General features: G+C 37.9%; 1 protein-coding gene across 1 annotated transcript; it reads left to right on the forward strand.

Annotated features, from left to right (window-relative positions):
* Positions 1-110: 110 nt before the first annotated feature.
* LOC119797939 (gap junction alpha-10 protein-like) lies at positions 111-10633 on the forward strand. Its single transcript, XM_038307215.1, has 3 exons — positions 111-340; positions 6088-7546; positions 9581-10633. Exons 2-3 carry the CDS (start codon positions 6125-6127, stop codon positions 9617-9619), a joined length of 1461 nt encoding a protein of 486 aa, XP_038163143.1. The 5' UTR covers positions 111-340; positions 6088-6124; the 3' UTR covers positions 9620-10633.
* Positions 10634-12667: the final 2034 nt, after the last annotated feature.

Below are 12667 nucleotides of genomic sequence, written 5' to 3' on the forward strand. Positions count from 1 at the left end.
GTGAAAAATATCCCTTTTAGTCTCCAAGGCCTGTATTGATAGGCCGGATTGGAGTTGGCACTCCTGACATGGGAGCAAAGAGCGGGGTGGGGGCAGTGTCCCGGCAGGAGCTGATCAATGCTCACATCCTGTGAACCTTGCATGAAACACAGCAGAGCGTTCCCAACACACAGACAGGCAGATGCACGGCAGAGAGAACGGCATCACCACACAGGATTAACGTCGAGGGACAACCAAGCAGCCCCATGGGGTAGAAGCATCCCCAGTAAGTGTTCTCCTTGGAATTACCAATTGAATCCTCCACACATGAAGGCCCAGAAGGACCGAGGAACTGTGAGATGTAAGCTGGTGTTTGCATGTTTGTGTCATTGTGATGTCAGCATGTTATTATATCATTTAACGAGTAGAGAAACTTTAACAATGTGCACTTTAAAGATCAAATTCCTGTCCTTTTTTCTGCATTTTTTTATGTTTTCCTCCAAAAAATGCAACATCCTAGTTCAACCATCGCCCTGGTGTCATCCAGTGTCCAAACAAAGCTCATACTACAGTAGCCCCGAGGGTAAAAGCAAAGGAATGGAGCAATTCCTAAAATCCTTTTTGTACAAACAAACCAGAGACAGACAACAAACCTCAAAACCTGCAAGCCTTAAACTTCAAAATAAAGAAATAGACATAGAGTTTAGAAAAGGCCCATTCTTTATTGTTGTTTTTTGTGCACCTGCTTTTTTTCAGAATGTAATTTTAGGTTCTTGTTGTTTTTTTATTGCTTTTGTCTTTTATATCTATGAATTAAGATGCAGCTCTTATTTTCACAACTTAAAATGATAACTTCTTTAAAGACAAGGCAAATCAGATTTGCAGAGAGAAACATGCCCTTGTTGCTGTAAACCAAACTTAATGGTTAAAGTTGAAGTTTTCCATCTTTTCTTTGCTAATGAGGAGCTTCTGTGCACTGATGTTACTCTCCAGAGCTTGATTTAGATTAGACCCTACGATATTGTGGTTTAAGGTGAGCAGCAGAAGATTATATAATGTACAGCTTGACAGCAGTACAAAGCTGAGTGCTCTGTTGAATTTCTTTCCCTCACTGGAAATTTACGTTGACACTTTTACCTCAGCCTTATCTCTAAACCTCATTTTGCTCCTGGATCTGAGCTAACCACAGACTGACAACCAAAGGTCTTTGGTAGATACCAGCTGATCCAACTCCTGTATGTCAGCATGCAGATTTGAAGCTGTTATGGATCATACCAATAATAGTGGTGTCATGCATAATTCAGTAAATTAGAATAGAATAGAGGAGAAGAGAAAAGAAAAGAATAAAATAGAATAGAATAGAATAGAAAATCCATTTATTGTCCCACAATGGGGAAATTCTGGTGTTACAGTAGCAAAAAGATTATTTAAAAAAATTGTCACACAAATAAGAACCTTATACAAGTGTATAAGAATAACATAATAGTGAAGTGCTAAAAAATAAATAAATAAATAAAATACTGTACTGTGCAGGCAGCTCTGCAGAAGGGAAGTGTTTTGTCTTCAGAGGGGAGTTTGAAAGGAACTTTATTGTTGCCATTAAGGAAGCCGGTGATTCGCAGACAGGTGGAGGCCGGCAGTGTGAGGAGGGTCAGCATCAGGTTGAAGGTCTCTTGGTTGGTTTGAAAGCCAAGCAGAAGTTCAAACACAGGATCCTTGGTCCAGGAAGTTCAGGTCATAGCTGACTATATATATATATATATATATATATATATATATATATATATATAAATATATATATATATATATATATATATATATATATATATATATATATATATATATATAAACCTGTTTGTCAGGTAAGCAAGCTGTATAGGTGCAGAAGTAGGGCTGTGATGCTCTTTAGCTGATTCAACAAAAATCATTCAAAGGATTTCAAGAACACAGATGTAAGAGCAACAGGCTTGTAGTAATTTATTCCTGCCACAGTTTGTTCCTGGGGATTACAGTGGAGAGAATGAAGCACAAGAGATCGCAACAGAGCTCCAGAGATGTATTGAAGATCTGAAGATATTAGCCAGTTTAATTTCTTAAGTATCATCAGGTCCTGAAGCTTTCCTGTCCTTCTGATGCTGAAAGAGCCTGTTAACATCTTCTTCTGAGATTTGAAATTATAGGTCTGAGGGGAGGTTGCTGCATGGGGGTTTGGTATTCAAATGAGAAGCAGACAAGTTTACTGCAATCTAGAAACAAGTACAAATTGCTGAAATTAATTGAGGATGTGCCAATGGAATGAGTAGTTTTACTCTTACAATAATATAATTAGATAATACACGCTGTAAATAAGCCACTGCCATGTTTTTTTCTTATTTTAAATTTAAATTGTCTTGTTCCATTGGCAAAGTGTCTCACTTGCCTCCACAATTCTAAGAAAAATTTACTTATTTTAAAAAAAAAATACCTATTTAGATTAAATTTTTTTCACAGAGTTGGTGTGGAATGATTAGCTGATTTTTTAAAACTATTTAAACTATTGAAGCTGTTTAGTCGGTCTGGATTCTGTACTAGGTGATACAAACTCATGCTGTGTCATCAATGATGCCTCTTGCTTTAGTTTCTTCAGCTGCTTCTTGGTTAGTTTGTTTTTTTACCTGACTCCCCATTGATGTTCTCACAAAACTGATTAAAGAAGTAAGAGTTTCAGCAAGCTCATTCAGGTCCATTTCCACATTTTTTTTAATTCAATCTGTGTCGTCAAATTAGTCTTGTAATATCTGATGGGACTGCTTAAACCACTTCCTAACAGAAAAAACCTAAAGGGTTAGAGGTTTTAAATCTGTGTTGACAGTTTGCAGAAGTTATAAAACCAACTGTGGAGACAGCGAGATGTGCCTCTTTTAAAGCTATGTTACACAGCATACAAAATTACATCTTTTACATTTTGTCTTTTTACAACTACATTTTGTCATATAGGGGCTGCAAAGTGGTGCAGTAGGTAGCACTGTTGACTTGCTGGAAGAAGGTTCCGGGTTCCATTCCTGGCACGAGGTCTTTCTGGAGTTAGCATGTTCTCCCTGTGCATGCGTGGGTTCTCTCCGGGTACTCCGGCTTCGTCCCACAGTCCAAATACATGTCTGTTAGTTTAATTGGCTTCTCTAAATTATCCTTAGGTCTTAGTGTGTGCGTGAATGGTTGTGTGTCTTTGTGTGTCTCTGTCTTGCCCTTCGACAGACTGGCCACCTGTCCAGGGTCTACACCACTTCTCGCCCATAAACTACCGGAGATATGCACCAGCCCCACCGTGACCCTGATAAGGACTAAGAATGAGAAGATGGATAGATGTTGTTGCATATTGTTGGAATTTTAATGATTAACCCTTTATAGGGCAAGTTACCGTTTTTGATCACTTGCAAATTGAGTTACCCCCGTCCCTCAGTGAGGTCTAGAAGTACAAGATCTATATCCAGATACTGCTACATGGCTGTTTATCTTATTTTGGCGTTTGACCAATTAGATGAGCCCTTGAATGATATATTACCTACTGGAAATTAAGTTTAAAAAAAGGTAAAAAGCTAATTGAAGAATTTGAAAGTGAAGTTAAAAAGTTAATAAGCCTAGTTAACAATTTTATTTAGGTTTATAGACAAAAAAAAGTAAGTGCCAGTATCAGCATTAATACCTCTAAGGTTATGTTGGACCATAAAAAATGTGTTTCTTTCACTCTCAGAGTATTTTTTATGAATTCCTTATTGAAGCACTTTTGTTATTTTTCTTAATATGTTCAGGCAACTTTCTTGTTTTTACATGGACATCAGTTTTTGCCATCGAAATATACATATTTTTTGAATGTTACAAAGGTACTAAGGTCCTTTCCTGGATTCCAATAACAACATTGTTTTGGCATTTTGATTTTCAAAGTATTTCACTGAGCGCCCTATAAAGAATTAACCAAAACATATCGCCTAAAACCTTCAGTTATACCAAAACTCTGCAGCAAGACTCTTTACTGCAACAACCAGAGGAGCTAACATCAATCATTTTATTCTTTGCACTGATTTCCAACTTAATTTAACCTTCAATGACTTGCCAGTCAAGATACTTCCTATATTAGTGAGTTGTTAAAACCACATACTCCGACTCAAGCCCTTACTGATATCCCCAAATTCCAGGTAAAAAAATAATATAATTTGCAAGCTGGTCTACTTTGGATTAAGATTTCTTTTTTTTTTTTTTCTTTTTTTTTTTTTACACATTTAGAGTTTAGATGTGTTTTAAAACCAGAAGATTTTATTACAGCATGTTTCTCTTGAGAACCTTTTGAAGAAATTATGTTGAAAGTATTTGTGTCTCTTGAATCCCATTTGGATTGTATTTTCATTTTGACACTGTTTTTGTGAAAGGTATTTTATCAATAAATCATGCTTGTCTGAATGAACTAAAACTATTTTGCTGAGGGGAATGAGAAAAGATTTCTGTAGATGTCTCTAGGTGTGCAAATCTACTGGTAATATTCCCAAAACCTTGTAACAAACAAGTGTCTGCACCCCATATATTGAAAACTGCCTATTGTCTTTCTTCCACTTTGCAATTGTACAGTACATTGTTTTGTCCGATTAAAAACTATTCAATGTAAAATGCATTGAATTCTATGTTTTTAACAGTAGAATTTGAGAAGGAATTGCATTTGGATTCTGACTGTGTTACAAAGATTCCTTTAGAAAACTTGAACCCAGGAGACCCACAGAAAAGTCCTGGTAAACTAACCGTGATGGACTCTGCGAGAGAAATTTGACTGACATGGTTTGTATCCTGTGGTGGCCTTAAAGGGAAGGTCACTGCAGATCAATACCTGTGCTGTTCAAAGTGGTCGCCTTTTTTCTGTGATGGCACTGCTTTCTTATGTGGTGCCAAACCAGCCATCAACAGTGCAGATGATGGGCTATTTATTTAGCAGCACTGATTTTTAAGTTATATGCACATGGTTGACTCTTGCCAGAATTCACTTTAAAAAAAAAAAGATTGAGATGCTCCCAAAGACTGATCAAACCTACAGCACCTTTGTTTTTACCTTTATTCCTGATGTTATACTTCATATTTCTCTCCATTTCTGTAATGTAGAGTTTAGTCTACAAGCATCAACAGTTCCTCTGAGAAATTTGTTTTTAATTAAAAGTAGAACTGGCATCTCTCTCAGGATGCAAGGATGCACAGTATATCAGCATAACAATTGGTAATATATGCATTTATATTTTTATGTCAGTAACTTTTCAATATATCTCTATTGGACTCATATGTTAAACTGGGCTGATACTAATAAGAAATGTTTATTTCCATGTTTTGGAAGAGGGTTCCCCATGGGGTATTTGTTAATTTGTTAGATTTAGAGACAGACTTTATTTGTTATTTTGTACACACAAGAGTAAAAGTGTAAAAAAAAAATGTTTTGTTTTTTTTCAACATTTTTAACATTTTTTAACATAAACACATATGTCATATAATTTCTCACTGGTGCATCTTTTAAAGCACTGGTTCACAACCTTTTTTGACTTGTGTACCCCCTTGGCCATTTTTTCATACCATGAGTAAAAAACGTGTTATTATCCAAAAACAGAAATTACAGCTGATTATAAAATAAAAAATATTTATTTGATTTCCTTAACTTTAACATTTAATTCTCCTGCATTTCATTATTTTCAATTATAATATAAAATAACATAAATAAGTTGCCTGGAAAGTGAATAAGTACTGAAATAAATACAACATCAAATTAGGTTACAACTATTTTTTGTTTTTAACAAAAATCTGAGCTCTTCTGAATAAGTTCCCCATACACACATCTAAACTTGACAAATCAGGAATAATAATCAGCAAAATAATATTTAGATTCACCATATCGTTTGCCTTCATGTGTTAATAAACACCTGACCTCTCTGGATTCTTTCTTAAACCAGCTTTATCTCTTTACCATCTGTCTAAATCCATCACTCTTAATCATGGATTTGGACAATTCTTCTGAGAAATCAAAAATTAATTCTTAAAACAGTTTGAACAAAAATGTTCTAATCCTCTATTGAGTTCTAATGAGCTTTACTTTTGTGTCCCCAGTTTAAGCATGTGGCATTAAAGAGTTGAAAAACTGACCATGGGTGACTGGAACCTGCTGGGCAGCATCCTAGAAGAGGTCCATATTCATTCCACCATCGTTGGCAAAATCTGGCTCACTATCCTCTTCATCTTCCGCATGCTGATTTTGGGAGCTGCAGCTGAGGACGTCTGGGATGATGAGCAGTCAGAATTTGTTTGCAACACAGACCAACCGGGCTGCAAGGTGGTCTGCTACGACCAGGCCTTCCCCATTTCCCTCATTCGCTACTGGGTGCTGCAGGTCATCTTTGTATCTGCACCCTCGCTGGTCTACATGGGCCACGCTCTGTACTGCATCAGAGCACTGGAGAAGGAGCGCCACCGCCGACGGATCCAGCTGAAGGGGGAGATGGAGGAGGCTGAGTTAGGACTGGAGGATCATAAACGCATAGAGAGGGAACTGAGGAGACTGGAAGAGCAGAGGAAGGTGAAGAAGGCCCCTCTCAAAGGTTCTTTGCTGAGAACTTACATCATCCATATCCTTACTCGCTCTCTGGTGGAGGTTTGCTTCATCCTGGGCCAGTGTATCCTGTATGGAATCCATCTGGAGCCCCTTTATAGGTGTGAGAGGCTGCCCTGCCCCAACAGTGTAGACTGCTACATCTCCAGGCCCACAGAAAAGACCATCTTCATGTTTTTTATGATCATCATTGCTGGAGTGTCATTGTTCTTGAACATTCTGGAGATTGTCCACTTAGGAGTCCGCAAAATCAAACAGACTCTGTATGGAGAGAGGTACACAGAGGACGACAGTTTGGTATATAGGTCCAAGAATAAGCCATCTTTACAACAACTGTGTGTCATGAGCACTGCTTCCCCTCACAATGGGCCACTGACACAGACCTTCAGGGTGATTCAGGAGGCTGACATGAAGCCTCTTTATTACAGCAGTGGAGTAAAAGTCATCCATGACTCACCAAGACACAACAGCTTGGTTCATTTTGGACAGACCAGCTACACCTGCCCTCAGGTAAGGATGACACCCAGGTCTGAAGAGATATGTGCAACTCCACAAACCAGTGAAGGTGCAGAGATCCACACAGTGACCCTGGACCACCATCCAGCCTGGAAATCTGCCATGTCTACAGTAGAGGAGGACACAACCAGCCAAGCAGAAATCCACGAGGAGCAGCATCCTCAGCCAAGCCATTTGGACCCTGTGCTTTCTGGGAGAACATTAAGGCCTGCACCCATCAGAGTCCTTAATGAAGAAGAAAGACGACAATCTTCAGTCAGCGACCTGCTGATTCCAAACCCCAGAAGGACCAGCTTCATGAACAGGCCTCCGTCAGAAAACCTGTCCTCCATGAGCGCCTCCACCAGCCAGTCCTTACACAGCTCAGAGGAGTCAGATGAACTGGGATCTCTCCAGGGAGACATGCCTATGATGCCGCCAGCTGGAGGTCGACGGATGTCAATGGTGGGTAGAGATGCAAAAGGTTCTGCTGAAGCTAAATCTGTGAGGCACTTTGTGCTTAAGTATACAGTCTGCCTAAGTGGAAGGCATTTTTTTACAAATAAAGCAGTTCATTCAGTCACTGAATGTGATGTTGGTGAGTAAAAGTACTGAGAGTATCTTGTTACATAAATAAAAAGAAAAAAACACTTATACAGAGGAAGGGATAAGCTTGTCGTTAAAAGAGAGACAAAGGTTTGCAGTATGTATTCAGGTTCTTTGCTATTCTTAGCGATGCTGATGGCTCAGAAACTTGCAATGATGAAAGTCTATTAGAAAACAACAACTAGCAATCTGAGAGCAGACTATTTCAACATGACTTCTAGAAGGCTGTCTTAAGATGGAAATAAAACAAGAAAACAATTCATATATCCTGACCATGTAATACATTTCATAAATTCGTTAGATGGCCTTCATAAATGAAAAATCAGAATGGGGAATTTCTATTGTCAGCATGAAACCATGACAACATGCTCCCGTCTGTAGTTCTCAACCTGACAGCTGTCTTGACAAACACAGTCTCAGACAGTTCCCTCACATGGAGCTGATCTTCTTCTTTTAACTTGGTACCAATTCAGATTTTTGGCTCAGTCAAATTTAATTAGTTGACATTAGGGGGAGTCACCGTTAGAATTTGGCCTCAGACAGTGAGTACCGGTAGTCTGTTCTTTAATGTAAAATAAATTAGGAGATAGACAGGTGACTCAGGGTTCAGCTGCGGTAATGATACAAAAATTACCTTTTGAGTTATTTTTCAGGTACTGACTGAAGAATCAATATGCTAGATACAAGTGCATGAATTTACCTTTCTCTGTCAGGATGTCAGGTTTAAGTTTAAGAGATGTAGGGAGGAGCTCTATTATCTAGGGGCCTGGGGTAGGGCTGGTCCTCAAAAAGGGGTTTATCTGATCAGGATGCCTCCTCTGTACCTCCCTATGGAGGGGTTTGAGATACTTCACACCTGCAGTCCTGCACAGGTCTGATTTTTTCAAAACAGTATCCGCCTACACCCATAGAGTTCATAACCAAGACCCGACCCATTACTCTCAATTATTGGCATTTAAAAACCAGCCAGGGCCGCACAGACCTGCAAATAAGAGGCACGCTCCCCTCCAGTGCCCACTGCACTTACATATTAAGAAGGTTTTGCTTAAAAAAATACTGCACCAGGACAGCCCTCAGTGTAAGCCAGTCTTGCTCTAGAGAACTAGAACTCATGCATTCAACTCTCTGTCATTGGATTGTTTTAGAAGCATCTGTAGAGTAGATGGAGTGGGAAATTACGGTTTCACTGTTAACCCTGTAAAGCCTGAACAATGACATAACTCTCAAAGAATTCTGTTTTTATAACTAGTCTTTTTTGAATATTCTGCCAAATGAAAATTAAAGAAGTTCATATAAATTTGCACAGTTGCAGCAGGTTTGATTCGTACCACTTTTGATACATTAGGTAATTATTTGCAGTTTACTGTTAATTTTCTGTTGACTACAAGTATCTGAGTGTGCACATCAGGTTTTTTAAAAACAATATATTACTCTAATTGTGTAGAGGTCACAACAAATCATGCTTGAAATAAAATACAATTCGCAAAAAAAAGGGTTAAAGCTGCCTATGCAAAGTGTAAGATGATGGACAATCAGAAGGACAGATAAATGGATAACTGTTAGGTAATTTTCTCCACCTTTTTGGTATTGTTTTTGAGCGAGGTTTTTTCGAACACCTCACAAATAAAAGGTAATACACTTGAAACTCTACTCAGTTCAAAAGTCATAGCAAAGAGAAAAACTAGAAAAAGGGTCAATTGGGTAATAAGGACTTTTAGTGACCCCTTCTCCTCTCCATGTTGTTTATTCGACTGTATATTGGAAAAATCATTATCCTGCTGCCAAACAGACAAACTGCTCCATGCATTAATTAGTCCCACAACATGGTAACCAGAAAGTGATCTAATAAGCCTACTGGTGTGGTGTAAAAACCAATGTGTCTGTGTCTTTCAGAGTATGTTCCTGGATATTTCCTCCATCATGAAGAAGTGAGGATACAAGGATGAGTTACAGCATATGGAGAGAAACTTTATCAGCTATCAATCGATTCACCAAGCGAGTCACATGGGGCCAGGAACGGCCATGATGAGGCAGCGGACTCCCCTGCAGCAGAGCAGCATGATTCAAAGCACCTTACAAAGTCTACACAAGCCTTTCAGAACCAAAAGCTGGATGGTGTTGAAAGAGGATGTGCTTGATTCTGTAACTCTAACTTTTTAAGTCAAGGACAGATTGAGTCTGTGTAGAGTCATTTATATGAAAACTCTTTCATTTCATTTAAATGTAAAATAACAAAAACACTTGGACATATTTAACCGGAACACACCGTCAACAGTCCTCATGCTTTTATTTCTCTACAAAAACATTTTTTTTTCCTGTCAGATTTTTTTTTTCTTATCAAATAAATGGGATGTGACATGTTGTTCAGTTTTTACAAAAGCCAGAGAAAAATCATTCTGAGACTTAAAAAGAAAAAGCTGCTAATAACAGTCATCAGATAACAGTTGCACAAAACAGGTAAAAAATGGTCCACAAAACTACAAAGAAATACAGTCTGTCAGAAAGAAGGAATGCTGAAAATCCAAACATGGATTCTTCTTGTGTTTAATATGTTTGCAGAAGTTCTCCTGAATTGTGTTCAGCTGCAGAAAGTTAAGCTCATGGAACAGAGCTGCAGTTCAAAGTAAAACCGTGTCTGTATAGTCATGTTTATGGAGTAAAGTCAGAATATTGATATAATTATCAACACCATGTAAGAAATTAAGTCAAGGGTCCTTTTAGTGTTCTTTCTGTATTGACTGATGGTTTTAGGAAGAACATCTGAGGTCAGTCTGAATAACAACCAAGATAATCTGCTTTTTACTAAATGGGCCTTTTGTTTTTGGGCCTATTTGGGTTGTTTAAAAATGAATTATATCGGCAAAACCAATTGGGAATCTTGTGCAGGCATTTAATGGATCTTAAATAAGCTTTTAAAAAAAGTTCTTCAAATCACAGAACCTATTCAAAACCCCAGTTTTTCTTTTTTTTTTTACCTAGGGTTGTCCTTTATCAAATTTGCATTTTCAAGTTGAATATATACCTTGGTAATTACTTACAGTAATCTAGGTGTACTATTCAGTAATTTATGACCACTATGGGCGCATATGTGAAAGTTGGGTTGTCCTGTATCAAACCTGCGTCGGCAACAAACTTGGGCTCATTAGATATCTTGAAAATAATCCCATCAAGTCGAATTTAACAACAGTGTCCCTGCCAATATGGGTCCAATAAATGCTAGTATATCAAAAGCAGTATAGACGACCAACGTGGGGCCATAATGTAATGCAGTGGTCCCTTACAGTATCCTTGCCGTCAGGTCCTAATGCCCTGCGTGTTTTGCATATCTTTTTGCTCTAGTAGACCTGGAAAAAATAATTGCATTACTTCCTCTGCAGGTTGCTATTCTTTATTTAGATTGGATGTTTGGGAGCAGGGAAACCCCAAAACACGGGAGACAATAGGACCTGAGGGCAAGGATGGAAACCATTGATGTAGCTCATGGATACTCCAATCTCAGCCCATTTTTAAAGTCAGTTTCTTTTAAAAACATGGGCGTCATAAATACTTTTTTGTCTCGTAGGACACCTTATCGATAAATTGATAGTCTGGCTTTGTAAATCATGCCTAAAACAAAAATGGATCAAATTAAACATTATTAGAAGTAATGAGATATCTTTTTTTTGCTGATCAAGCAAGAATGAAAACACATTCCGCATCTTGTATTTCTAAAATAAATACCTGCATGTCTGATTTAGATAGTTGGAATAAAAGCGCTTCTGTAGCTGGTTGTCTGAAAGACAACGTTGAACTAAAAAAGAGAGCTGTTGACGGAAACAGTAGAAGATTATTAAAAAAAAATGTAAGGAGGTTATGGTAGGATGAATGTTTTATTCTGAGATAAAATCTGATCAGCTTTGGTCAGAGAGACTTACATAGTTTGTTCAGTACCATTTTGAAAAAGCATCCAAAGATGTCCGTCTAAAGAAATGCCGACTCACAGTCATGACATATTAACCTGCATGTCAGTAATTCATTATGAAATGTATAAATGGATGTTATCTAGTTCCAGCTGATGATGACGTTGCTTTTTAGGATGGCTTCATTATTGTTTTTTTGGGTTTTTTTTAGAACGATATTGCATTTAAATCTAGCTGAAAATGTATAGAAGAAACTGGGAAATCTGGTGCATAAGGAGAGTTCATCCTCCACAGCCGACCTGCAAGCTTATTTATACATTGGATGATGAACGTTGCCTTTCTATATTGTTTTGCTGTCATTTTTTCATAGCCTTGACATGAAAGGAAAATGTTCCACTAATTAGAAGAATGGTTCATTCCAATTTACGGCACATTTTACAAAGCCAGTACGTTCAGTTGTTGAAAGGCTAGCTGGAGTCATAATGTATCTGATGATTCTTCTTTTTAAAATGCAGTTAAATCAACTGATTGAATATACTTCACAAGCAGTAATCACATTTTTCTCCAACAGGAGTGGCACCATCTTTACGTATCATGCACTGATTTCTGGATCTGTTTGATCAGATCACTGCTTCCCTCGGATGACAGTTTGGCCTTTAGGGGCTGGAAGGTGGAAAATAGAGCTGCACCAGGAAGATTTTAGGTTTTTTTTTCCTCAAAAAGTGATCAAAACATTGTACATATTTAAATAGAAAATATCATTGTGACTGAATTATGCTTAATTCTATGTTACAGGAGGAAAACGCCAAATATTACAAGTTAATAAAAAGTTATATATGAACAGATTTAAGAATAAAACAAAAAAACAATAGAAAAAAATAAAGCAATATCCACAGGCATTTGATCCACAAAGATTCCAAATGAATAAATTAAAGAAAATACAGCATCTTAAGGTGGATTTTTTTACATCTCCTGCCGCAGAGGTCCACAGTGACCCTTTGACCCTACTGTGGAAACCGGTGAGCCGACTGCAGTGCCAGGACCCACTGGAGCGAGACACAAACAGCAGCAGCACTCTGTG

Source organism: Cyprinodon tularosa, unplaced genomic scaffold (genome assembly GCF_016077235.1).
Source record: "Cyprinodon tularosa strain WSP-4 unplaced genomic scaffold, ASM1607723v1 ctg603, whole genome shotgun sequence".
Lineage (NCBI taxonomy): Eukaryota > Metazoa > Chordata > Actinopteri > Cyprinodontiformes > Cyprinodontidae > Cyprinodon > Cyprinodon tularosa.